General features: G+C 37.2%; 1 protein-coding gene across 1 annotated transcript in view; it reads left to right on the top strand.

The window, feature by feature from the left end:
- ADAM10 (ADAM metallopeptidase domain 10) overlaps positions 1 to 26,208 on the top strand; it is a 119,095-nt gene that overhangs the window by 52,837 nt on the left and 40,050 nt on the right. The window contains exons 5-8 of the mRNA XM_081228747.1: positions 3,453 to 3,553; positions 10,751 to 10,900; positions 15,791 to 15,883; positions 19,396 to 19,579. Of these exons, the coding sequence (XP_081084873.1) occupies positions 3,453 to 3,553; positions 10,751 to 10,900; positions 15,791 to 15,883; positions 19,396 to 19,579 (528 nt within the window). The remainder of the gene's footprint in view (positions 1 to 3,452; positions 3,554 to 10,750; positions 10,901 to 15,790; positions 15,884 to 19,395; positions 19,580 to 26,208) is intronic.

Raw genomic sequence — 26,208 nt, 5'->3', positions numbered from 1 at the left:
ATCTGTTGGGCAGATGATCTGTACTGTAAATATTCCCCCTTCCTGGAGTGGATGATTGAGAGTTAACTAGAGCTATTTCCTGCTTGAGGTGGTATCACAATATATGTATTATTTATATCTGTGCTTCCTACAACAAAACAGAAGCAAGAGGTTGGCATGCAGAGGAACTGGAAGAAAGGCCGTAGATTTAAAGCTGATCTTTGTTTTAAATAGGCTGAATATTCTACGCCAATGACTCATTCTTTGTGAAAGAATATGCTGTTTGGCCTTTTCAGGGGAACTACAGTTGCATCCTATGATTTAGCATCTCAATGAGGGCTTATTCATTAGTTGAACAAAGGCTTTTTCTAGAAATGGGGATTATATTGTCAGTAATTTTAGAGGGAAAATGTTATTGTCCATTTTCATAGTTAATGTGGTGACCAGGGAAAATAGGTTCTTTTAGAAGTTTTGAAAGTATATGGGAAACATTTTATACTCGATTCCTTTTCTTCTATTGGAAGAGTTTTGTGCTGACAGATTTTGAAGCATATATAAAATATATGATATATAAGATACAATTTACAAAGAAACAAAACATTAGTTCTTTTAAATATTCTAATTCTTGATGTTTCTTTTTTAAAATAATTAATTAATTAATTAATTAAATTTTGGCTGTGTTGGGTCTTCGTTGCTGCACGAGGGCTTTCTCTAGTTGTGGCGAGCAGGGGCTACTCTTTGTTGTGGTGCGTGGGCTTCTCACTGTGGTGGCTTCTGTTGTTGTGGAGCACATGCTCTAGGCATGTGGGCTTCAGGAGTTGTGGCATGCAGGCTCAGTAGTTGTGGCACACGGGCTTAGTTGCTCCGTGGCATGTGGGATCTTCCCAGACCAGGGCTCGAACCCGTGTCCCCTGCATTGCTGGGCAGATTCTTAACCACTGCTCCACTAGGGAAGTCCTTTGATGTTTCTAATGTTTTAAATTATAGTGTACTATATAGGTCATAGTTTTATTTTTTAATTCCCCTACACATTTATAAATAACAGGGGAGTTTCAGTAGTTTGACAAAAAATTTTGAAGGTCATGGAGCAGTTGTAATTTTCCCCATTGATTATTAAGATCACTTTGCATAGTTTCAGTGCATGGTCAATTTTACTGCCTGTGATACTGTGGTAAAGCGGGGACTGCCTGTAGTTAAACAGTGAAATAGGATTGAGAAGGGACTCTAGAAATACATTATCATTGTCAGGTGACATAAAGGAACTGCTTGAGGTTACAGATTATAATGTTTAAATGAGAATAGTTATAGTTACCAGTTGCTTCTCCAGCCCCATTCAACTGGAGCGGTATAGGTAGAGAGCTGAATTTAAACAGGTTTTGGTGGAGAGTTGGGAATGGGGTGGTGGCAAGGGAGTTTAAGGTAAATGCAGTGGAGTAATTATAATAATAATTGTCTATGGGATTTAAACTGAATAAGGAGAAAGAGAATATCCACTAGTGAACAGGGTGGTAGCATAGGTGGATTGAAGGGTTTTTGAGATGTCAAAGGATTGTTGGAGTCTAAAGGGAATGTTCTGAAAAGATGAGTGGTGGAAAGAAAGTAGGATGAGGAAGTTGAGATTAAGAAGGGGTTTCAGAAATTGAGGTAGGAGAAGACAGTTGGAGGAAAGGTAGGATGAGTGTATTGGAAGGATCATCTCCATGAATGTTGAAATCACTAAGAATTATGATGGGGTGGTATCAGAGAGAGTGACAGTGAGTTAGGAGCTATAAATAAGGTAATAGAGGGAAGTAGTGAATTGGAGGCAGCAAAAACTTATAGTAAATTGGAGTACTTGGTGGTGTAGTCTCATGACTATAAAAGCTGAGCCCCAGTGAAAATAGTCTTGATGTTCCCAAGGCAGGAAGTGGTAGATAGCTGTGAGTGTTTAGGTAAATGAGGGTCAAGGGAATGTCTTCCTAAGAACAGGGAGAGTTCTGGGGTTTCCCCTTGATTTCTTTTTTAACTAAATTTATTTATTTATTCATTTATTTAATTTTTGGCTGCATCGGGTCTTCACTGCTGCACACGGGTTTTCTCTAGTTGCTGAGAGCGGGGGCTACTCTTTGTTGCGGTGCGCGGGTTTCTCATTGCAGTGGCTTCTCTTGTTGCAGAACATGGGCTCTAGGCGTGCAGGCTTCAGTAGTTGTGGCACATGGGCTTCAGTAGTTGTGGCTCGCAGGCTGTAGAGCGCAGGCTCAGTAGTTGTGGCGCACGGGTTTAGTTGCTCCGTGGCATGTGGGATCTCCCCAGACCAGGGCTCGAATCCGTGTCCCCTGCATTGGCAGGCGGATTCTTAACCACTGCGCCACCAGGGAAGTCCCTAAGTCTATCATTTCTTCCACATTTATTGGTTGGAATTTTACAGCTGTTGCAATCTTGACCTCTGGTAAAAACTAACGTTTAAATCAGAGCTGTTATATCAATGTGAGTAGGCTGTCCATAACCCCTTCCTCCTACCTGCCAGTTTAGTTTTGTATTGTGATATTTAGTTAGTATTTCCAGTGAAATAGGTCACCAGTGTCACTTCAGGTTCTAGATTTACTTAAGAAACAGTGTTTCTAATTATAATTCTATGCATTATAACTATATGTTACTTAAGGATGTTTCAGTGCTTCGCCTCTAACCCATGTCTTGATATTTTATTTTGATAGTTCTCTTAATTATGGGTAGTAGATTGAATTATAAAATATGTTCACGAACTAAGGAGAACCTTAACAAGGGAAGTATGTGAACCTTGAGAGAGTGGAATAAACTTTTAAATGACTACACTAAATTGAACAGCTGTCTGGAAGTAAAAACAATTCAGTTAAGGCTAAATTAATCACCTTTTAATTATAAAGGGAAAACAAGTAATAATAAAATAGTTATTGCTTTGTAAAGCATTCACTTGAATTATACATTGAAGAAATTTAAACTCAGTCTGCTTTTACTATGCCATGGAGCATGTTTCTAGGTTACTTTCCCTTATGACTAGTTGGTATTCATTGAAGGAATTCAAACCAAATATGATATATTTGCCTAACTGTAGTTCAAATTGAGGTAGCTTTATACATTTGCAGAATAAGAAATTTAATGTGTTTGAACGGAAAGTTATAAATTACAAAATGAAGTAAATTGCAGTGTTAAAATGCTCTGTATATCTGAAGTGGGACAGGTTGGGAAAGTTAAACGCAGAATAAAGAATGATTATTGTTCTTTTTTAGAATTCACAAATCATTCATGTGACAAAAACTTAAAGACCAATGATGTTGAAGGAGAACTTCAGAACCTGCCAGGTTTTAAAAGTAGAATGCCTAGCATAATGCCTTTCCCATTGGAGCCCAATAAGCATTTATGGCTTTCATTAATTATGACAGTTAAATTTTCATTTATAAGATAATTGGTAATACCTAAACATGTAACAGTAATAACATTTCTTCTTTGTGTTTTAGACTATCCCCATAAATATGGTCCACAGGGGGGCTGTGCAGATCACTCAGTATTTGAAAGGATGAGGAAGTACCAGATGACTGGTGTGGAAGAAGTAACACGGGTAAGGATTTTAATACAAACTTGTGTTTAAGAACCTCAAAGGCCTTAAGAGAACAGGGAAAAGGCAATTTTCCTGGACTTATATGTAGTAAAAATGTGGATTTCTTAGACAGGGTAATTGACCTACTAAGTACATCTTCAAAGAGTATTACAATGTTTCAAAACTCAATAACCACAAAAACTCAGTAAGTTCCCTCAAAAAAGGAAGGCCTGATAATACATACATCCCCTACTCCAGCTATCCCTCCTAGCTCTGCTGGTCAATAAACCCCATTTAATGGTTTATTAGTGAAAGATTTTGGGGAACCTAATAGACTATAAATAAGATAACAAATGTTCTAATTGAGCTATATATAACCACTTTACAAAGCTCCAGTGTGGGAGACCTCTTAGCTCACAAATAACCAAACTTTTATCCAATTATCTGAAAACAACACAATCTAAGAACTTCAGGAAAACAAATATTGATATACAAATTATGGCTACTCAGAAATGCATTTCCTGTGGGTAAAATGCAATGTACATTTATAGTGGGAAGCAGCCGCATAGCACAGGGAGACCAGCTCGGTGCTTTGTGACCACCTAGAGAGGTGGGATAGGGAGGGTGCAAGGGAGATGCAAGGGGGAGGGGATATGGGGATATACGTATACGTATACGTATAGCTGATTCACTTTGTGATACAGCAGAAACTAACACACCATTGTAAAGCAATTATAGTCCAATAAAAGTTTAAAAAAACAAAAAACTTTTGTTTAAGAAATGGAAGTGAACTTGGGTATGTGTTTCTGCATTAAAAATGTATGTTCTAGGATTTCTAAAAGATTTATACTGCCGTCAGGAAATATTTATATTTTTTAATGCTCAAAGAGGCCAAGTAACTTGCTTATAATAAAGGTGTGATGCTGCGATTTGAGTACAAATCTGCATGACCCAAAAAACATAATGTGTCCAAAATATTCTCTTACATGTTTTATCATAAAATTTAAAAATATCCAGTCTGAACATGTATTTTGTATAAATGTGTTTATATTAATATGAAAATTAGAGTGACCAACTTCCCCTGGTTTGCCTGAGACTTCTCCAGTTTAACATTGAAAATCATGTGTCTCTAAGCAAACCAAGATGGTTAGTTACCCTAATAAAAATCATCATACTTTTGATATTTTAATTGTAAGTTTTTCTGCCATTGACTGTTGACGTTTTATTCTTTTTTTGACCTCCTTTATTTCATATATAGGTGGTAGTTTTATGGTTATTTAAAACACAAGTTTAAAATTAAATTTTTTTTATTTTTATAATAAAACATCATATATTTTGAACATCCTTTCTAAAAGTAGTAGCATGGATTAACATTTCTTGAGTCACAAATGCAGATTTGTATGTTTCTTGATCTGCAAAATGGCATAAATAATACCATTTCAAATGGGTCTTTTAAGTCTAAGTGAGATTTTATTCTTGTATTCATTGAACAATTTTGTATTGATCTCCCATATGTCAGAAGATCTGTGATAGGTTCTGGGAATATGTGGAAATTAAGATGAAGGCTTGTCCTCACAAAGTTTATAGTTTAATTGGAGACACAGAAAAATTGAAGATAGTAAGAAATGGAAGAAGATTAAGCAAAGGGTGATATTCTACACACAAGAAGACTAGTTAACCTAGCCTTGCAAGTGTTTGAGGACAATAATCAGAAACTAAAAGAAAAAGCAGAAGTTAGGTTGACCATGAAGAGATGGAAAGAGGAGGAACAGTATATACAAGGCCAGAGAGATAGCAAGACCAGTAAAGAATTCTTAACTTCAGAGTGAGGTGCAAAACTAGAGACAAGGAGACTAATTAGGAGTTGTTGCAGTTATTCAGTTGAGAAGTGATAGTGGCTTGTACTAAGGTATCGGCAATGTGGATAGAGAGGCTGAGAGTATAGATTGCTAGATATAATACAGTTTAACAGTGGCTAGACACAACATTTAATATACAAATGTAGGTTGTATTTTTTTATATCAGCAGCAGACCACCAGAAATGTCATGTAAGAGAGGACACCATTAAAAATAATACCAAGGATATTATGTATCTAAGAATAAATGTAACAAAGAATTATAAGACCTGTATAAGGAAAATTACAAAATTTTATAAGAAATGTTACAGATGATTGATTTTATTATGGAGAGATATACTATATAAAATGGAACATAATACCTAATATAAAAACATTAATTTTCCCCATATTGATTTGTAGATTCAGTGCAATTCCATACAAATTACAACATGATTTTTCACAGCACTTGATGGGTCTAAAATGTTACAAGGAAAAGTGAAGGCTAAGAAGAAATGAGGCCCATCTGAAGGTGATGAACAGGAAAGAGAGATTTACCCTGGAAGATATTAAGACTAACTCTAGTAATTGAGAGTGTACTTTCAGCATAGGGATGTACAAATTGACCAGAGGAATAAAATTGAGTGCTCAGGAACAGATCCACACGTATATGAAACTTTGTTATGTGATAGAGGTGAAATCTCAAATCAGGGAGGAAAGTAGAGACTATTGAATAAATGGAGCCAGAGAAAATGTTTATCCATTTGGAAAAAATGAAGTTGGATCTTCATCTCACATTATATTTAAAACAAAACAAAACTCTATAAAGTACTAAAACGAAAACTTTGAAACTCTTAGAACAAGTAAGTGGAGATTTCCCTTTCCAGCTGTGATAGAGTAACTGGTATCCAACTAGCCATCCTGTAAAAAACAACTGGGAAACAAAACAAGAACAACAACAGAAAAAAGAAACAATTGTTTTCAAATATTGGCCACAGGCAGTACAGGATTGAGATACCTGAGAGAGGAGAAATAAGTATCTCTGTGATTTCCCTGACTTTTTGACTGGAGGCAAAATTTTAGGAATGGCACAATGAAGGGCATTTCAAGAAGAGTAAGAAGTGCGCAGCGCTGTTGCACAATAGAAGAGATACGTTCAGGTTCTGGAAGGCTGAGGTATCTGGATTTATGGACATAGTACCTGAGAGGAGAGAGCTATGCTGAAAAAAAGCTCTAGATATCTGCACAGGGGTCGCCTTGAATCTTAGCCGGATTCTAAGCTGTGCATGCACAGGGTGAGGTTCTATGAGAAAACTACCCGAGAAAGAAAAACTACTGAGGAATCTATGAACTGAAACAACAATCAGAAATTGTACTTGGTAGAGATCTCAAACCATGCTTGGAGTAGGCTAATCTCACCCTAGGCTAAAGGCTACTCCAGACCTGTCCTAACTAAGCTGAAAAACCAAGCTTCAGAAAGATCAAGGTGATTTTCAAGTAAATTAGTTGCCTGTCAGAACAAAGCTCAATAATACTTGTTAAAGAAGGACACTGAATGCAGATACTCAACAATGTAGCATTCAGAATGTCAGATGTTCAGAAAACATTGCTAGATGACCAGAAGCTCAAGAAGTTGGAAAATGTGATCCATAATCAGAACAAAAAACCACCCAGATAGAAACAGACTAGAAATTACAGGCATTAGCACATGAGGGCGTTGAAACAACTAATATTAATGTGTTCAAAAAACTACAAAAAGCTATGAAAACAAAGAGAATAGTAATTATAATAAAAGAACCAAATATAATCTCCCAGTGGGGATTTATCTAGTAATTGACAAACAGATTTTCAAAGTTATATGGAAATGTAAAGGACCTACAATAGACAAAACAATTTTCAAAAAAGAACAAAAGCTAGAGGACTTATACTACCTGATTTTGAGATTTACTGTAAAGCTACAGTAATCAAGATGGTGTCATCTTGACCTCAGGATAGACTTACAGGTCATGGAACAGAATAGAGAGTCCATATCCATTTGGCCAGTTGATTTTCACAAAAGTCCCAAGGTAATATAAAGGACGAAAGAGCAGTCTGACAGATAGTACTGGAACAATTGAATATCCATAAAAAAAAAGAACCTCAACTTATACCATTACACCTTATACAAAAATAAACTCAAAACGGATAATAAATCTGCATGCTTAAAGCTAAAATGTAAACTTCTAGATAAAAACATGGAGGAAATTTTTGTGACTTTGGAATGGACAGCAATTTCTTAGGACACAAAAATACCCTGCCGAAAAAAATTATGAACGCGACTTTGTCAAAATTAAAAACTTCTCAAAAGATACAGTTAAGAAAATGTAAAAAGAAGCCACAGACTGTGAGAAAAATGTCAGCAGTACATATATCTGACAGAAGGCTTCTCCAGAATATAACAAGAACTCTTATAACTCAGTTTTTTAAAAATGGTCAAACCTCAATTAAAAAATGGGCAAAAGCATTTGAAAAGACACTTGACAAAAGAAGATATTAAAAAATACTTTGTATTTTCAAGTAGAGAAACACTTTGAATAAGGCATGGAATCTTTGACTATTAAAGAATTGATGTATTTCACTCTATGAAAATTAAGAGTAAAGGACACCTTAAAGTGAAGACAGTTACAAACTTTGAGACAATATTCACAATTCATAACATGGACAAAGAATTGTTTTCAAGAAATAGAGAAGTAGTCTTTCTCCTGTTTAGAGCAACTAATAGAGACCAACCTGACCTCAAAATATGAATATTTAAAAAAATATGTTATATTTGTGTCCGCATGTGTGTGTATTTGTTAGAAGGCATTGGAGAGATAACAAAGCTGTGAAGAAGTGTGGGACCAGATCTTAGGGAAAAAAGAGAGCACTTAGGAAGGTGAGCCTGACGTTTGGGGCTACCTTTTCTCTAGCTGTATCTTCCAGTTCCTGAGGAGGTAGCTAAGAGACTGAAAAGCAGAATAGAACCCTCCAGATTCTTGAGGCTAAAGATAAAAATACTATTTCGGGACTTCAGGTTGGGATCTTGAATGAAGGGCTGCTCCCTAGAAGTAAGGGTGAATCAGAAAGTGTTCTGCCTCCCCTCACAGGGGTTAAAGTTTCACACCACATCTTCTTAATCTCTGATTGGATTAAGGTAATCGAGGATTACTAGTGCACCAAGGCTCATTGCCTGCCAGAAGTGAAAACAGATCTTCTCTTGAGAAAGATATCATTACTTGAAGCCTCAGATTATATCTGTGGTTTTCCATGCACATTGTCTGGCACTCAGTTCAAAATAATCAGCACATTAGCAAATGAGGCAACATGATGAAAGAGTGAGAGGGAAAGAATTATTTATCAAACATTAGCCATTCAAGAATAAATGACAGGTATACACCCTCACAGAGCTTACAGTATAGCTGGGGTGTCAGACGTGTAAACAACCTAAAGGTATGTGAATAATGAAATGATCAGATACAGATAAACAGACTTTATAATATGTTCAAGTACATAAAGAGGAAATTAAAAATTTCAGCAGAAAATTGAAAATGAACAAAAGAACCTAATGGAAATTCTAGAATTGAAAAATATAACAACAGAAACGAAGAATTTGACGGGCTTAGATCTGAATAGTACGTCATAAAAACATAGGGCAAACCACTTAGAAACAAAAGTGTAGAAAATACAGAAAAGAGCTTAAGAGACATAGGTGATACATTAAAAAGGTCTAAAGTATGTGTAATTGATATCTCAGAAGGAGAAAAAATGAGAGTGAAATAGGGACAGATGGTGGCTGAGAATTCCACATATGACAGAGAATATCAAACAACAAATTTAGTAAACCCTGTAATTAGCACAGGAAAAGTCTTTCACAAAGAGAATAACACTAGCACAATATTAGAGAAGTCTAAAAACCAAAGAATATACTCTTAAAAGTGACCAATAAAAAAAGTCTAGTCACCTTCAGAGAAGCAACAGTAAAAATGACAGCTCATTTCTCATTGGAAACAGTTGAAACCAGAAGACAATGGAATGTGCTGAAACAGTAACTGCCATCCTAGAATGATGTACTGAGCGAAAATAGATAAAAGTACAATGAAGACAGTAACTAAGAGAACAGTCAAACATGGAGTTGTCAAGGGAGAAGGAAATTATAAAATGTGAGTGTAAATTTGGAATTGTGGCTTAAAATTTAATTAATTTAAGTTGAATTCTCTATTACTCTGTCATCAAAATTCACTTAACATGGTGCTTTTAGATGTCAAGAAATGTTTAAGTGCTTGGATTCAATAGCAGTGTTAATTCTTTAAACAAATACTTATTGAGTGTCTACTGTTTGCCTGCGAAGCGTGTGTTAGCTGATAGTAGTATAGTGAGACGCAAACACCGAGATAATTTCTTCTTTCCAGAACTCTCATTCTAGTGGTTGAAGTAATGGTGGTGGGCTGGGGACAGAAAATAAACAAATAACCACATGATAAACTGTAAAGGACATGGGTACATGGTTCTGTGAGGTGGTATGATGGGTGAATTGGTCTTTGCTAAGTCTGAAGAAAAGAAGTTAACTAGATCAGGAGAGACAGCATTACCATGTGCAAAAGACTGTGACAGGATTCAGACCATGTGTTGGAGGATTGGAAAGAAGGCCTATGTAGCTGTAGCACAGAGAGCTAGAGTTGGGTAATGTAGTAGGGTCTCTCTGTGAAGTAATATGGAATGGGACGAAACTGGACAGGTAAGTAGAGTCTGCAGTGCTGACTGGGTGGTGCATATAAAGGGTTTACCACTTTATCCTTAGAGCCATAGGAAATCATTGAAATACAAATGCAGGTGGGTCATATTTTCAAAATTGTGTTTTGAAAGGATTGCAGTATGAAGATTAGATTGAAGGCCAGAAGTGGATAGAGGTAGATTCCCATCGCTCAGATTGCAATACTCTAGGTAATAAGTGATGGTGGCTTGGGCTAATGTGATGGAGCTACAGGTTATGGGCAGATGCCCTAAGTATTTAGAAGCTAAATCTGACAGGGCTGGGTGATAGATTGGGTATTAGAGGTGAGGTAGAGGAAGATATCAAGGTATTGTAAACTACTGTAAGACTTGCTTTATATTTACATATTAAATGGTATGTTTTGAAAATGTTTCAAAGTTAAAGAATTGCTTGAATAAATAAGTCATCTATATAGTAGAATGTTATGAGACTGAAAGTGGTGTTTATGGAGAATTTTTAACAGTGCAAGGAAATACCTATGGTCTTACATAATAAAGTAGAAAGTGAAATTGTTCATAATGTGTATTCTTAGCTATATAAAATTATAATAGTGAAGCATACTGATGATTAGAAATGACTCTTTTTGACATATAGACACCTCAAGAAGAACATGCTATTAACGGTCCAGAACTCCTGAGGAAAAAACGTACAACTTCAGCTGAAAAAAATACTTGTCAGCTTTATATTCAGACTGATCATCTGTTTTTTAAATATTATGGAACACGAGAGGCTGTGATTGCCCAGGTATTTATAATTTTGCTACTATTTTAGTTTTCATATTCTCATATTGTTTCATTATACCTGTATATTCCTCTAAAGATTAAAGTTAGTGCATATCTCATTTTGGAAAAATAAAAAGTATGTATTTTCAATTGTGATATGAGAAAATATGTAAGATAAGAACACAAATAACTGAAAGACCAGTTAGGATATTTTTGTGTCATTCTAAAGAGAGATGTAAGAAAATGATTTCATGAAGGAGATGACACTGGGAGCTTAGCTTGGAAAAGAGGGTCAAATTGTCATTTGTGGTCTTAAAGGAGGGAAAGGTAGAGGAGTCTTTCCAGTGAGAATCTTTAATTTCTATTCTGTATTCTCCTTGTACTTAACACTTTCTAAGTTATATTACTATCTGCATTTGTGTCTTATTGAAGTATAAATTTTTTGGAGACACTCTTCAAAATATCCTTCTTTATTTTGTGGTACGCGGGCCTCTCACTGCTGTGGCCTCTCCCGTTGTGGAGCACAGGCTCCGGACACGCAGGGTCAGAGGCCATGGCTCATGGGCCCAGCCGCTCCGTGGCATGTGGGATCTTCCCAGACCGGGGCACGAACCTGTGTCCCCTGCATCGGCAGGTGGACTCTCAACCACTGTGCCACCAGGGAAGCCCAAAATATCCTTCATTTTGAAGGTATCCAGTGAGAGTTTGATGAATGCATTTTGAGTCCAAGGATTTGAGACTGAGAGAGTGGAGGTGTCATTAGTATAAATGGTAAACTCATTTTGTTGGTGGTGATGAACTTACTTTTAGACACATTTAAAAGCCCATGTACATGGTGATTATAGCGTATTGAAAATGTAGAACTAGAGCTTGGGAGAGGTTAGCCTTGAGCTTTCTACATGGAATTTAAGGGTGCAAAAGAGATTGTTAAAATAAGGAGAGAGAATAAAATCAAAAGGGAAGGAACTGGGAGATAAAATCTCTTTATAGTGAATAGGATGACGAGGAGAAGCTATGGGCTAAAATATAATAGTTAAAGAGGTAGGAGATAAAATAGGATTAGCCAAGGAATAAGCAAAGTTTCACAACAAAATGCATAACCAATAGTGTCACATGTGGAGATACCAAAGAGAATGACTACAAAGTAATTAACTCGATGTATATGTATGTCAAATATACAATGTATATTTGTATATGTATGTCAAATCATGATGTAGACTTTAAATATCTTACATTTTATTTGTCATTTATACCTCAGTAATGCTGAAAAAAAGAAAGAATGATTATAAAGGTTAGCTGATTTTTAGTTATTAGAATATTATTGATGGACTTTAAGCAAGCTCTCAATAAAGTTGTGAGGGTGAAAACATTGTGAACGATAAGGAATGGGTTGGCAGGAGCAGTTAGGATTTCAAGAGATGTGAAAAACAGAAAAAAAATGGTGTCTTAGGAATAATATGGAATATTTGAGTGAAAGGGGGATAATGAGAAGTTGGTCAGAAGAGGAAAATGATCCAGTAGAGAAGCAGTGTTAGATATGAGAAAGAAAAACTGATGAGAAAGAAAAACTGATGTGAAACAATGTCCTTGAAGATCCAGTAAAGATTGGGGTTAAGAATATAGAAAAGTTACTCTTTAAGGAAGAGTTACCATTTGAGGGAGATAGAAATGGATAAAGATAGAAAAGTTTGGGGACTTCCCTGGTGGCACAGTGGATAAAACTCCATACTCCCAATGCAGGGGACCCTGGTTTGATCCCTGGTCAGGGAACTAGATCCCACATGCATGCTGCAGCTAAGGAGCCCACCTGCTGCAACTAAGACCCGGTGCAACCAAATAAATATATTAAAAAAGAAAGAAAGAAAAGTTTGAAGATTAAAAGAGCAGCAATCACGATGAACCCTCAGTAAAGTAAGATGTCTGATCAGTCATCTGTGGAAACATGTTTGAACTAAACTGTTGGGGGTGGAGAAGGATCAGTGAGAATTGGATAAGGGATTGCTAGGCCAAGCTGAGAGTAGATAGCACAGATTTATAATGGACTTTATCAGCAGTGTTATGATATTCTTTATCATTGTTTGGCAACCTGGGCTACTGTGTGTGTGTGGCGGGGGCGGGGCGGGTACGCGGGCCTCTCACTGTTGTGGCCTCTCCCGTTGTGGAGCACAGGCTCCGGACGTGCAGGCTCAGCGGCCATGGCTCACGGGCCCAGCCGCTCCGCGGCATGTGGGATCTTCCCGGACCGGGGCACGAACCCGTGTTCCCTGCATCGGCAGGCGGACTCTCAACCCCTGCGCCACCAGGGAAGCCCTGGGCTACTTTTGAAATTATTATTGTTAATGCTTTTACTTGACTATTTATGTTTATATAATTTCTTTGAAAATAGTTTTGAACCTATATATATATGCATGTTTTCACATAAATGGTAGCAAGAGTGCTTTTTGTAAATGAAGATGGGAAGGTTGTATACAGAGTGGTTTAGAAGCCAGAGAGTTAAGTTGGGAGTCAGCTAGGAAAAAGAGGATCTTTTTGTGTTCTATCACCCTGTTTACCTCTTCTTAGAATTTAGCAAAATCTGAATGTTCGTTATTTATATTTGTATTACTTCCTTCCCTTCCTCCCCCTCTAGAACAAATCTGTAAATTTATAGGGACCTTCTCAATTTTGTTTACCCCTGCACCTCCAGCACCTAAAATAGCACCTACCATATAGTAAATGGTGGACAAAACTTACAGAGTATGTACTATTGCATCAATGGAAAGACTAAAGTCAGAGACTGACTGAGTGTCCTGATATTATCAGGGAGGTATTCACAGAAGATGTTTGAACTGAGTCTAAGGGGTTGATACCCTAGGCATAAGGAAGCAGCATGCGAAAAGGCATGGAGGTATGACATTGCAGGATGGAATTGAGGAAACCAAGTTTTATTGGGTTGGCCAAAAAGTTCGTTCAGTTTTTTCCATAAGATGCCACTAGTAGTGCTTAATTGTCTTTAATTTCATTTGAAACAATTTTGTTAGATTGTACTGTGACAGCTGTCAGATCGGCATGCATTAAAAAAAACTTATCAAAATTGGTGAATTTTTGTGTAGCCATTTTAATATTGATGGAAGAAAAACATTTGGCCTATTATGCTTTATTATTTCATGAAAGGTAAAAACACAACTGAAACACGAAAAAAGATTTGTGTAGTGTATGGAGAAGGTGCTGTGACTGATCAAACCTGTCAAAAGTGATTTGCAAAGTTTCGTGCTGGAGATTTCTCACTGGACGATGCTCCATGGTTAGGTAGACCAGTTGAAGTTGATAGCAATCAAATCGAGACATTAATTGAGAACAGTCAATGTTATACCACGTGGGAGATAGCCGACATATTCAAAATATCCAAATCAAGCACTGAAAATCATTTGCACCAGCTCGGTTATGTTAATTGCTTTGATGTTTGGGTTCCACGTAAGTTGAGCGAAAAAAACCTTCTTGCCCGTATTTCCGCATGTGATTCTCTACTTAAATGTAACGAAAACGTTCTGTTTTTTTAAAACAAATTGTAACGGGCAATGAAAAGTGGATACTGTTCAACAGCGGTCCCCAACCTTTTTGGCACCAGGGACTGGTTTTGTGGAAGACAGTTTTTCCACGGATGGGAGTCGGAGGGATGGGTCAGGCGGTAATGCGAGTGATGGGGAGCCGCAGATGAAGCTTCATTTGCTTGCCCACTGCTCACCTCCTGCTGTGTGGCCCAGTTCCTAACAGGCTGAGGACCACTACTGGTCTGCGGCCCAGGGGTTGGGGACCCCTGCTGTACAATAATGTGGAACAGAAGAGATCGTGGGGCAAGTGAAATGAACCACCACCAACCACACCAAAGGCCGGTATTCGTCCAGAGAAGGTGATGTTGTGTAGATGGTGGGATTGGAAGGCAGTCCTCTATTATGAGCTCCTTCCGGAAAACCAAACAATTAATTCCAGCTAGGACTGCTCCCAGCTAGACCAACTGAAAGTGGCACTCGACAAAAAGCGTCCGGAATTAGTCAACAAAAAACACAGAATCTTCCATCAGGATAACACAAGACTGCATGTTTTTTTGATGACCAGGCAAAAACTGTTACAGCTTGGCTGGGAAGTTCTGATTCATCTCCTTTAAATTTACATTTATGTGCACCTTCAGATTTCCATTTATTTTGGTCTTTACAAAATTCTCTTAATGGAAAAAATTTCAATTCCCTGGAAGACTGTAAAAGGTACCTGGAACAGTTCTTTGCTTGAAAAGATTAAAAGTTTTGGGAATGGAATTATGAAGTTGCCTGAAAAATGGCAGAAGGTAGTGGAACAAAATGGTGAATACATTGTTCCATAAAGTTCTTGGTGAAAATGAGAAATGTCTTTTATTTTTACTTAAAAACCAAAGGGAGGGCCTCCCTGGTGGCGCAGTGGTTGAGAGTCCGCCTGCCGATGCAGGGGATACGGGTTCGTGCCCCGGTCTGGGAGGATCCCATATGCCGCGGAGCGGCTGGGCCCGTGAGCTATGGCCGCTGGGCCTGCGCGTCCGGAGCCTGTGCTCCGCAACGGGAGAGGCCACAAGAGTGAGAGGCCCGCATACCGCAGAAAGAAAAAAAAAAAAAAAAAAAAAAAAAAAAAAAACCAAAGGGACTTTTTGGCCAACCCAATATATGACTGAGGCAAGAGTGCATGTTTGGTTTTGGCCAGAGAAAAATATGGAAAAGTCACTGAATTTCCCTTCTCAGTTCCAGCTCACTAATCTTTTTCATCCTTTCATCTAGTATATGATATTGACATTTTAAAATTTGAATGTGGTGGAATATGAATAATTCTTGATTTGGGAAATGGAAATTCACAGTCTTTTTCACATTTCGACATTGCCTCTAAAATGTCTTTTTTTTTTAATCAATAGATATCCAGTCATGTTAAAGCGATTGATACAATTTACCAGACCACAGACTTCTCTGGAATCCGTAATATCAGTTTCATGGTGAAACGCATAAGAGTAAGTAAGGAATTTCAATAGTTAAGAACATTAAGAAAGAGAAACAATAAGGATCATGTTTACAAAAAGAAAAATGCTTGACTTTTACTTCATCTTTATGCATTAAATAGTTAAATTGTATTTGCTGATGCAGGTTATCTTTACTCTTGGGTTTTACACACACACAGAGGGGATACTTGGGTTTATGACTTAATGAAATCTATAGGGCTTTAATCTGGACTGCAGAAGAGGTATGGTAGAAAGTACTGTTTTCTATCTATCTAATTAACATACCAGTTAGAAAGTGCTCTAAGTAACTGCAGATACCGTACTTGACATTTTTCTCCCTGATATTATTCCCCAGTTTCTTCAGATTTGCCTTATGCAGTGTGTTTCAGAGTGTGTCCCATTTGATGCTGCAGCGGAGGGAAGGATAGATACAGTGGTTAAACACAATTGGAAGTTGGAAAAACACTTAATACTGTTTCGTCTTGAAATTTAACAGTGCACACTAATGTATTTCAAGTTTTGAGAAATCCTTTGGGAAAGAAATCCATATTTTTCTAAGCTAATTTAACCTTTTTGTATTAACATCAGCTGAAACTCCGAAGACCTGCAGTTCACATTTTGAGAAATGCTGATCCAGAACTACTGATTCTTAGTTTTAATGTTATAAATTGTTAATAAGTAAATATTATTATTAACAAATTGGACTGTTTCAAAAATTTTCTAAATATGAATTCTTTCAAAGTATAAAGCTTTTAAGAATCTGAGTTTATAAGCTAAATAACCTGGGTTTTAAAAATCATTTTACAAAAGTACTTGCCACAGGGTTTCTTTATTCAAAAAAATTTTTTTAATGGCTTTTATTGTTTTTAAATGTTATTTTTTATTTACTTTTTGCTGTGCCACATGGCTGTGCAGCGTTTTTTTGGCTGCGCCAGTAGCTTGCAGCATCTTAGTTCCCCAACCAGAGATCGAACCCAGGCCCTTGGCAGTGAAAGCGCTGAGTCCTAACCACCAGACCGCCAGGGAATACCCCACAGGGTTTCTTTATATTTTGTGCTTTTATTCTTCTTAAAATATTGTTGACTAGCTTATAGTTTTAGTACATATGTGTAATATATTTTTAAAAATAGCTGAAAGTGGTCCTTACTTTTAGAATTGACATGATTAAATATTACATTGGATTGCCTTAAGGTGAAATATGGTTCTATATACTGTATAAGAACTGTTTGTAATCAATTGCTTTCATGTATTTTGAGAAATATAAACCTTTAAATGAGCAAGTAAAAGTGATAAGTGGTATAAGTATTGCTATTTAGTAGAGCAATGAAATGCAAAGTAGTGAAAAGTAGAGAACACCTGAACAAATTTTAGTGAAACACATTTGTTTGACTAAAATAATTTGCATTATGAATAGATGCATGTATATAAAAGAGTTATATGGCGATTAGTTGTTTTTCAGGCCTTTAACTGAGATTAAAAGTTTAGTTTAAATGTCATCAGTTGAAGTTTGTTTGTGACCCATTAAATAATTTGAAATTTATATATATATATATATATATATATTTTTTTTTTTTTTTTCTTTTTGCGGTATGCGGGCCTCTCACTGTTGTGGCCTCTCCCGTTGCGGAGCACAGGCTCCGGATGCGCAGGCCCAGCGGCCATGGCTCACGGGCCCAGATGCTCCGCGGCATATGGGATCCTCCCAGACCGGGGCACGAACCCGTATCCCCTGCATCGGCAGGCGGACTCTCAACCACTGCGCCACCAGGGAGGCCCTGAAATTTATATTTTATAAGCAAATATTTAAATATTAATCATCCCGGGCTTCCCTGGTGGCACAGTGGTTAAGAATCTGCCTGCCAATGCAGGGTACACAGGTTCGAGCCCTGGTCTGGGAAGATCCCACATTCCACGGAGCGACTAAGCCCGTGCATCACCACTACTGAGCCCGCGTGCCACAACTACTAAAGCCCACGTGCCTAGAGCCCATGCTCTGCAACAAGAGAAGCCGCCACAACGAAGAGTAACCCCTGCTTTCTGCAACTAGAGAAAGCCCGCGTGCAGCAATGAAGATCCAACGCAGCCAAAAATAAATAAATAAATTTATTAAGAAAAAATTAATCATCCCATTTTTAATATAGGTACCTAAAATTTAGATGCAGTTTTTATTTGTAGCCAATATTACAGAAGTATCAGAGAATTTCATTTCTATGTTTAGTGGGAAAAAGCGATATGCAGCATGTCTCTGAGCACGGGCTACCTTTAATATATATAGTGTGTGTGTGTGTGTGTGTGTGTGTGTGTGTGTGTGTGTGTGTGTGTGTGTGTGTGTGTGTGTGTGTGTGTGTGTGTGTGTGTGTGTGTGTGTGTGTGTGTGTGTGCGCGCGCGCGCGCGCGCATGTGCGTGTGTGTGTGTGTGTGTGTGTGCCATAACTGATGGTTTATGGTTAATTGTTAATGGATGAACCAGATGGTCTCATATCTGCCTTTAGGCAATTGCCTTCAGTGGTGTTTCTACCATCCTGTTTGTAAGCTCCTTGGTTTTTACTGAAGGATGTGGATCCTAAAAAGACCTATAGTTTTCATTTTATTAACTGTAATAGCCATATCACTGATATTTTCAATAGACTGAGATTTCCCTTCTAAGCAATGTTTACTCTCATACATATTCCTTTTTATTCTCTACCAACAGTCTTGTTTGTAATTCTCTGACTTGGGGAAAACCAAATTGTTCTAGGACTTCAAAGGTTAGGCAGAGGTCTCTGAAAGGAAGCATTGAGTAGTAAATGAAAGCTTTTGTTTTAGTTGAAGTTTGGTATCAGAACTGATTATTCTTCATATTGTGAAGGAGGAACCTGCACCCAGGAGTATAGTAGCTAAGTGTCGAAGGAAACATTCTGGAGGAACTCAGCTTGAAATAGTAAGAGAAATGAATTGGCAAAGAAAAAAAAATGCTTGCTCACGTTCAGGGGAAAAAATTGAACTTGAAGTTAGTTGTGCTTGACTCATGACTCTAGGCAAGGAGAACCAAGAATATGATTTGTCTGCTGACTTGACAGTTTTGGGTTCAATATTTCTTTTATGTTGTACTAATTAGCTGAAATATAGGGTTTTATGTCATACTTGTCATCGTATGTAGGAGATTAGCACTAAAGGAGACTCATCAAATGATTAAGTTGAGAAATTCTACTTCCTTATTGGAAATTTTGAAAGCAGAACTTGTTTTCCCATCCCAAGTGTTCAGTGTTCAGGAATCTGTGAACGCTTGCTCAGAAATGTAATATACTCAGTTTTAATTCCCCTACCCGTCCATCCTTCCTTCCTTCCCTCCTCCTTCCCTCCTTCCCTCCTCCCTTTTTGGCTTCTGTGATTAGCTCAGGGATGGAGGTAGTGGGAATAACTGTAGAAGCTTTAATTTAGGCCTGACTTCCTTGGGCCCCAAGCATATTGTCCAGGTAGATACTACGTACAGTAAGGCTCTGCTAATGTTGGTTGCTTGTTAAAATCATTGTTTTGGATTTTAGATCAACACAACTGCTGATGAGAAGGATCCTACAAATCCCTTCCGTTTTCCAAATATTGGTGTGGAGAAGTTTCTGGAGTTAAATTCTGAGCAGAATCATGATGACTACTGTTTGGCCTATGTCTTCACAGACCGAGATTTTGATGATGGTGTCCTTGGTCTGGCTTGGGTTGGAGCACCTTCAGGTAGTTTATCTAAATATGTCTTGACTTACTACTTGAAATGAAAAGCAGTTCTCTTGATGGATTGAATTTTACAAAGTATAGGAGAAAGTGATGCCTGTACAGTATCTAAATTTACGCATCTTGAGTAATTGAGTAGGCAGAATTCATAAGCATAATGTAAATGGAAAAATAATTGAAGCAGCTTTTTATTTTGAAATGAGTACTAACGGAGATATCCTGACATTTGGTACATTCAGTAGCTGAAATAAATAATTTTATGGGAAAAAGTACGTAGTTCTGAAACTGAAAAGCAAAATATTAATTTTTTCACAAAAGTTAATGTAATTAATTAATTATTTTGGGAGGTAGGGGGATGGGGAGAGGTTCTTAGAGTCAAAAGGGGAAAACTGTGTTCTTGCTTATTCTGCCGTGAGATAAAGAGCAGAGAAATCCTACTCAGGAACAGCAGGTAGAAAGAAAAGAAAGACTGCCTTTATTATTATTATTTCTCACCTTTATTTTAACAAAAGGGAAGTGTTGCCTGAACAGAGATGTGGGCAGGAGGCCCAGTACCCATAGCTCCACTGGCTTGACTGCATGGCCCCACATTCTGCTGGGGTCTCTGCCTTAGCCGTGAAAGCTACTGTCACTGAGAAAGCTGGGATGGGATAATCCCCTTGCCATTGCAGTTGGGGTGGGGGTCTGTGATTCACAGTGTAATAAGTTCAGTAGCCTACTTTAGAGAAATACAAATTGATGAATTGAAAGATGTGTAGAAAGAATCCTGGACTCTTTGAATATAAATTTTGCCATATAGAATTTGATCAGTAGTCTATCATCTTCTGAGCTATACACAGCAGTTTCTCCTGATACATAATTTCTGTCTTTTTCAAAGAATAAACTTCTGCTTTATCCGGGGCAAGACAGGCTTTTCTATTCTTAGTTTATTCTTTGGTTTGTTATGCATATTTTAACATCTTTAATACTGTATTTTTGCTTTTATACTTGCTCTTTTTTTTTTAAGCCAGCAATGAATATCCTTTTTAGTTTCCAAAGCTTTTGTTTTTCTTCCACATTTTAAAGTGTACTCAATTTCATGATGTCATTAAAGTACAAGTTTATGTCATAGGCTGCATATATCATAGTGCAGTATTTTTGTATATTTGTCCTTTACAATGATCTGTGCTGGTTTTGTGTTACTTGCGTTGTCAGCAGATTGTACACCTCACTCTTTCCTATAATCATTGACATGTTTTATAACTTTTATATTCTGAAATTTCTTTTCCCCTCCTTGGTTAGTTGGATAATTTTATCACAAAGTTTATAGCCCCTTCTCCTTAATCATCAGTAAGTACTATAGAAACTCAGGGATTCATTTTTCTTTATATATTACCATTAATACAGTGGCTCTTTAAGTGTGCTCCATGGACTAGCAGCATTTGTATTACCTGGGAACTTGTTAGAAATGTAAATCCATGGGCCTCACTCAGGTCTACTAGTTCAGAAACTCCAGGTGTGGAGCCCATCAGTCTTTGTTTGAAGAGGCCCTCCAGGTGTTTCTGATGCATACTAAAGTTTGAAAACCACCATCTTAATATTTTTTCTCACAAAATGTCTCCTGGGCAAATGATTGGATGATCTCAGACTAAAAACTTTCTGCCATTTTGCATTTTCAACTCCAGACTGTTGTTCATTAAGAATGTAATGGTCCTGAGAGAGCTTGGTCAAATTTTCCCGAAACTTCAGATATCCTCATGTCTACTTTTTAAAAAAAATCGACTGTATATTTAGAAAAGTTTTAGATTTATAGAAAAAATTGAGCAGATAGAGTCGTCTCCACTACCTTCCTATATTATTAACAGCTTACATTAGTATGGTACATTTGTTACAATTAATGAACCAATATTGGTACATTATTGTTAACCAAAGTCAGCCCATAGTTTATTCAGATTTCTTTAGTTTTTTTTTTTACATCTTTATTGGAGTATAATTGCTTAACAATGGTGTGTTAGTTTCTGCCTTATAACAAAATGAATCAGTTATACATATACATATGTTCCCATATCCCCTCCCTCTTGCGTCTCCCTGCCACCCTCCCTATCCCACCCCTCCAGGCGGTCACAAAGCACCGAGCTGATCTCCCTGTGCTATGCGGCTGCTTCCCACTAGCTATCTACTTTACGCTTGGTAGTGTATATATGTCCATGCCTCTCTTTCGCTTTGTCACAGCTTACCCTTTCCCCTCCCCATATCCTCAAGTCCATTCTCTAGTAGGTCTGTGTCTTTATTCCTGTCTTACCCCTAGGTTCTTCATGACATTTTTTTTCTTCTTAAATTCCATATATATGTGTTAGGATACGGTATCTGTCTTTCTCTTTCTGACATACTTCACTCTGTATGACAGACTGACTCTAGGTCTATCCACCTCATTACAAGTAGCTCAATTTCGTTTCTTTTTATGGCTGAGTAATATTCTATCGTATATATGTGCCACATCTTCTTTATCCATTCATCTGATGATGGACACTTAGGTTGTTTCCATCTCCGGGCTATTGTAAATAGGGCTGCTATGAACACTTTGGTACATGACTTTTTTTGAATTATGGTTTTCTCAGGGTATATGCCCAGTAGTGGGACTGCTAGGTCATATGGTAGTTCTACATGTAGTTTTTTAAGGAACCTCCATACCGTTCTCCATAGTGGCTGTACCAATTCACATTCCCACCAGCAGTGCAAGAGTGTTCCCTTTTTTCCACACCCTCTCCAGCATTTATTGTTTCTAGATTTTTTGATGATGGCCATTCTGACTGGTGTGAGATGATATCTCATTGTAGTTTTGATTTGCATTTCTCTAATGATTAAAGATGTTGAGCATCCTTTCATGTGTTTGTTGGCAGTCTGTATATCTTCTGTGGAGAAATGTCTATTTAGGTCTTCTGCCCATTTTTGGATTGGGTTGTTTGTTTTTTTGTTACTGAGCTGCATGAGCTGCTTATAAATTTTGGAGATTAATCCTTTGTCAGTTGCTTCATTTGCAAGTATTTTCTCCCATTCTGAGGGTTGTCTTTTGGTCTTGTTTATGGTTTCCTTTGCTGTGCAAAAGCTTTTGAGTTTCATTAGGTCCCATGTGTTTATTTTTGTCTTTATTTCCATTTCTCTAGGAGGTGGGTCCAAAAGGATCTTGCTGTGATTTATGTCATAGAGTGTTCTGCCTATGTTTTCCTCTAAGAGTTTGATCGTTTCTGGCCTTACATTTAGGTCTTTAATCCATTTTGAGCTTATTTTTGTGTATGGTGTTAGGGAGTGATCTAATCTCATACTTCTACATGTCCCTGTCTAGTTTTCCCAGCACCACTTATTGAGAAGGCTGTCCTTTCTCCACTGTACATTCCTGCCTCCTTTATGAAAGATAAGGTGACCATATGTGCGTGGGTTTATCTCTGGGCTTTCCATCCTGTTCCATTGATCTATCTTTCTGTTTTTGTGCCAGTACCATACTGTCTTGATTACTGTAGCTTTGTAGTATAGTCTGAAGTCAGGGAGCCTGATTCCTCCAGCTCCATTTTTTGTTCTCAAGATTGCTTTGGCTATTCGGGGTCTTTTGTATTTCCATACAAATTGTGAAATTTTTTGTTCTAGTTCTGTGAAGAATGCCAGTGGTAGTTTGATAGGGATTGCATTGAATCTGTAGATTGCTTTGGGTAGTAGAGTCATTTTCACAATGTTGATTCTTCCAATCCAAGAACATGGTATATCTCTCCATCTATTTGTATCATCTTTAATTTCTTTCATCAATGTCTTATAATTTTCTGCATACAGGTCTTTTGTCTCCTTAGGTAGGTTTATTCCTAGATATTTTATTCTTTTTGTTGCATTGGTAAATGGGAGTGTTTTCTTGATTTCACTTTCAGATTTTTCATCATTAGTATATAGGAATGCCAGAGATTTCTGTGCATTAATTTTGTATCCTGCTACTTTACCAAATTCATTGATTAGCTCTAGTAGTTTTCTGGTAGTATCTTTAGGATTCTCTATGTATAGAATGATGTCATCTGCAAACAGTGACAGTTTTACTTCTTCTTTTCCGATTTGGATTCCTTTTATTTCCTTTTCTTCTCTGATTGCTGTGGCTAAAACTTCCAAAACTATGTTGAATAAGAGTGGTGAGAGTGGTTAACCTTGTCTTGTTCCTGATCTTAGTGGAAGTGCTTTCAGTTTTTCACCATTGAGGACGATGTTGGCTGTGGGTTTCTCATATATGGCCTTTATTATGTTGAGGAAAGTTCCCTCTATGCCTACTTTCTGGAGGGTTTTTATCATAAATGGGTGTTGAATTTTGTCAAAAGCTTTCTCTGCATCTATTGAGATGATCCTATGGTTTTTCTCCTTCAATTTGTTAATATGGTGTATCTCGTTGATTGATTTACGTATATTGAAGAATCCTTGCATTCCTGGAATAAACCCCACTTGATCGTGGTGTATGATCCTTTTAATGTGCTGTTGGATTCTGTTTGCTAGTATTTTGTTGAGGATTTTTGCATCTATGTTCATCAGTGATATTGGCCTGTAGTTTTCTTTCTTTGTGACATCCTTGTCTGGTTTTGGTATCAAGGTGATGGTGGCCTCGTAGAATGAGTTTGGGAGTGTTCCTCCCTCTGCTGTATTTTGGAAGAGTTTGAGAAGGATAGGTGTTAGCTCTTCTCTAAATGTTTGATAGAATTCGCCTGTGAAGCCATCTGGTCCTGGGCTTTTGTTTGTTGGAAGATTTTTAATCACAGTTTCAATTTCAGTGCTTGTGATTGGTCTGTTCATATTTTCTATTTCTTCCTGATTCAGTCTTGGCAGGTTGTGCCTTTCTAAGAATTTGTCCATTTCTTCCAGGTTGTCCATTTTATTGACATAGAGTTGCTTGTAGTAATCTCTCATGATGTTTTGTATTTCTGCAGTGTCAGTTGTTACTTCTCCTTTTTCATTTCTAATTCTATTGATTTGAGTCATCTCCCTTTTTTTCTTGATGAGTCTGGCTAATGGTTTATCAATTTTGTTTATCTTCTCAAAGAACCAGCTTTTAGTTTTATTGATCTTTGCTATCGTTTGCTTCATTTCTTTTTCATTTATTTCTGATCTGATTTTTATGATTTCTTTCCTTCTGCTAACTTTGGGGTGTTTTTGTTCTTCTTTCTCTAATTGCTTTAGGTGCAAGTTTAGGTTGTTTATTCGAGATGTTTCCTGTTTCTTAAGGTGGGATTGTATTGCTATAAACTTCCCTCTTAGAACTGCTTTTGCTGCATCCCATAGGTTTTGGGTCATCGTGTTTTCATTGTCATTTGTTTCTAGGTATTTTTTGATTTCCTCTTTGATTTCTTCAGTGATCACTTTGTTATTATGTAGTGTATTGTTTAGCCTCCATGTGTTTGTATTTTTTACAGCTCTTTTCCTGTAATTGATATCTAGTCTCATAGCATTGTGGTCAGAAAAGATACTTGATACAATTTCAATTTTCTTAAATTTACCAAGGCTTGATTTGTGACCCAAGATATGATCTATCCTGGAGAATGTTCCATGAGCACTTGAGAAAAATGTGTATTCTGTTGTTTTTGGATGGAATGTCCTATAAATATCAATTAAGCCCATCTTGTTTAATGTATCATTTAAAGCTTGTGTTTCTTTCTTTATTTTTATTTTGGATGATCTGTCCATTAGTGAAAGTAGGGTGTTAAAGTCCCCTACTATGAATGTGTTACTATCAATTTCCCCTTTTATGGCTGTTAGTATTTGCCTTATGTATTGAGGTGCTCCTATGTTGGGTGCATAAATATTTACAATTGTTATATCTTCTTCTTGGATGGATCCCTTGATCATTATGTCGTGTCCTTCTTTGTCTCTTCTAGTAGTCTTTATTTTAAAGTCTATTTTGTCTGATATGAGAATTGCTACTCCAGCTTTCTTTTGGTTTCCATTTGCATGGAATATCTTTTTCCATCCCCTTACTTTCAGTCTGTATGTGTCTCTAGGTCTGAAGTGGGTCTCTTGTAGACAGCATATATATGGGTCTTGTTTTTGTATCCATTCAGCCAATCTGTGTCTTTTGGTGGGAGCATTTTGTCCATTTACGTTTAAGGTAATTATCGATATGTATGTTCCTATTCCCATTTTCTTAATTGTTTTGGGTTCGTTATTGTAGGTCTTTTCCTTCTGTTGTGTTTCTTGCCTAGAGAAGTTCCTTTAGCATTTGTTGTAAAGCTGGTTTGGTGGTGCTGAACTCTCTCAGCTTTTGCTTGTCTGTAAACGTTTTAATTTCTCCATCAAATCTGAATGAGATCCTTGCTGGGTAGAGTAATCTTGGTTGCAGGTTTTTCTCCTTCATCACTTTAAATATGTCTTGCCAGTCCCTTCTGGCTTGCAGAGTTTCTGCTGAAAGATCTGTTGTTAACCTTATGGGGATTCCCTTGTGTTATTTGTTGTTTTTCCCTTGCTGCTTTTAATATGTTCTCTTTGTATTTAATTTTTGACAGTTTGATTAATACGTATCTTGGTGTATTTCTCCTTAGATTTATCCTGTATGGGACTCTCTGTGCCTCCTGGATTTGATTAACTATTTCCTTTCCCATATTAGGGAAGTTTTCAACTATAATCTCTTCAAATATTTT

The sequence above is a fragment of the Mesoplodon bidens genome, assembly GCF_964165515.1.
Source record: "Mesoplodon bidens genome assembly, chromosome: 3".
NCBI lineage: Eukaryota > Metazoa > Chordata > Mammalia > Artiodactyla > Ziphiidae > Mesoplodon > Mesoplodon bidens.
The sequence above is the reverse complement of the archived record's forward strand: the minus strand, read 5'-3'. Positions and strand labels throughout refer to the sequence as shown.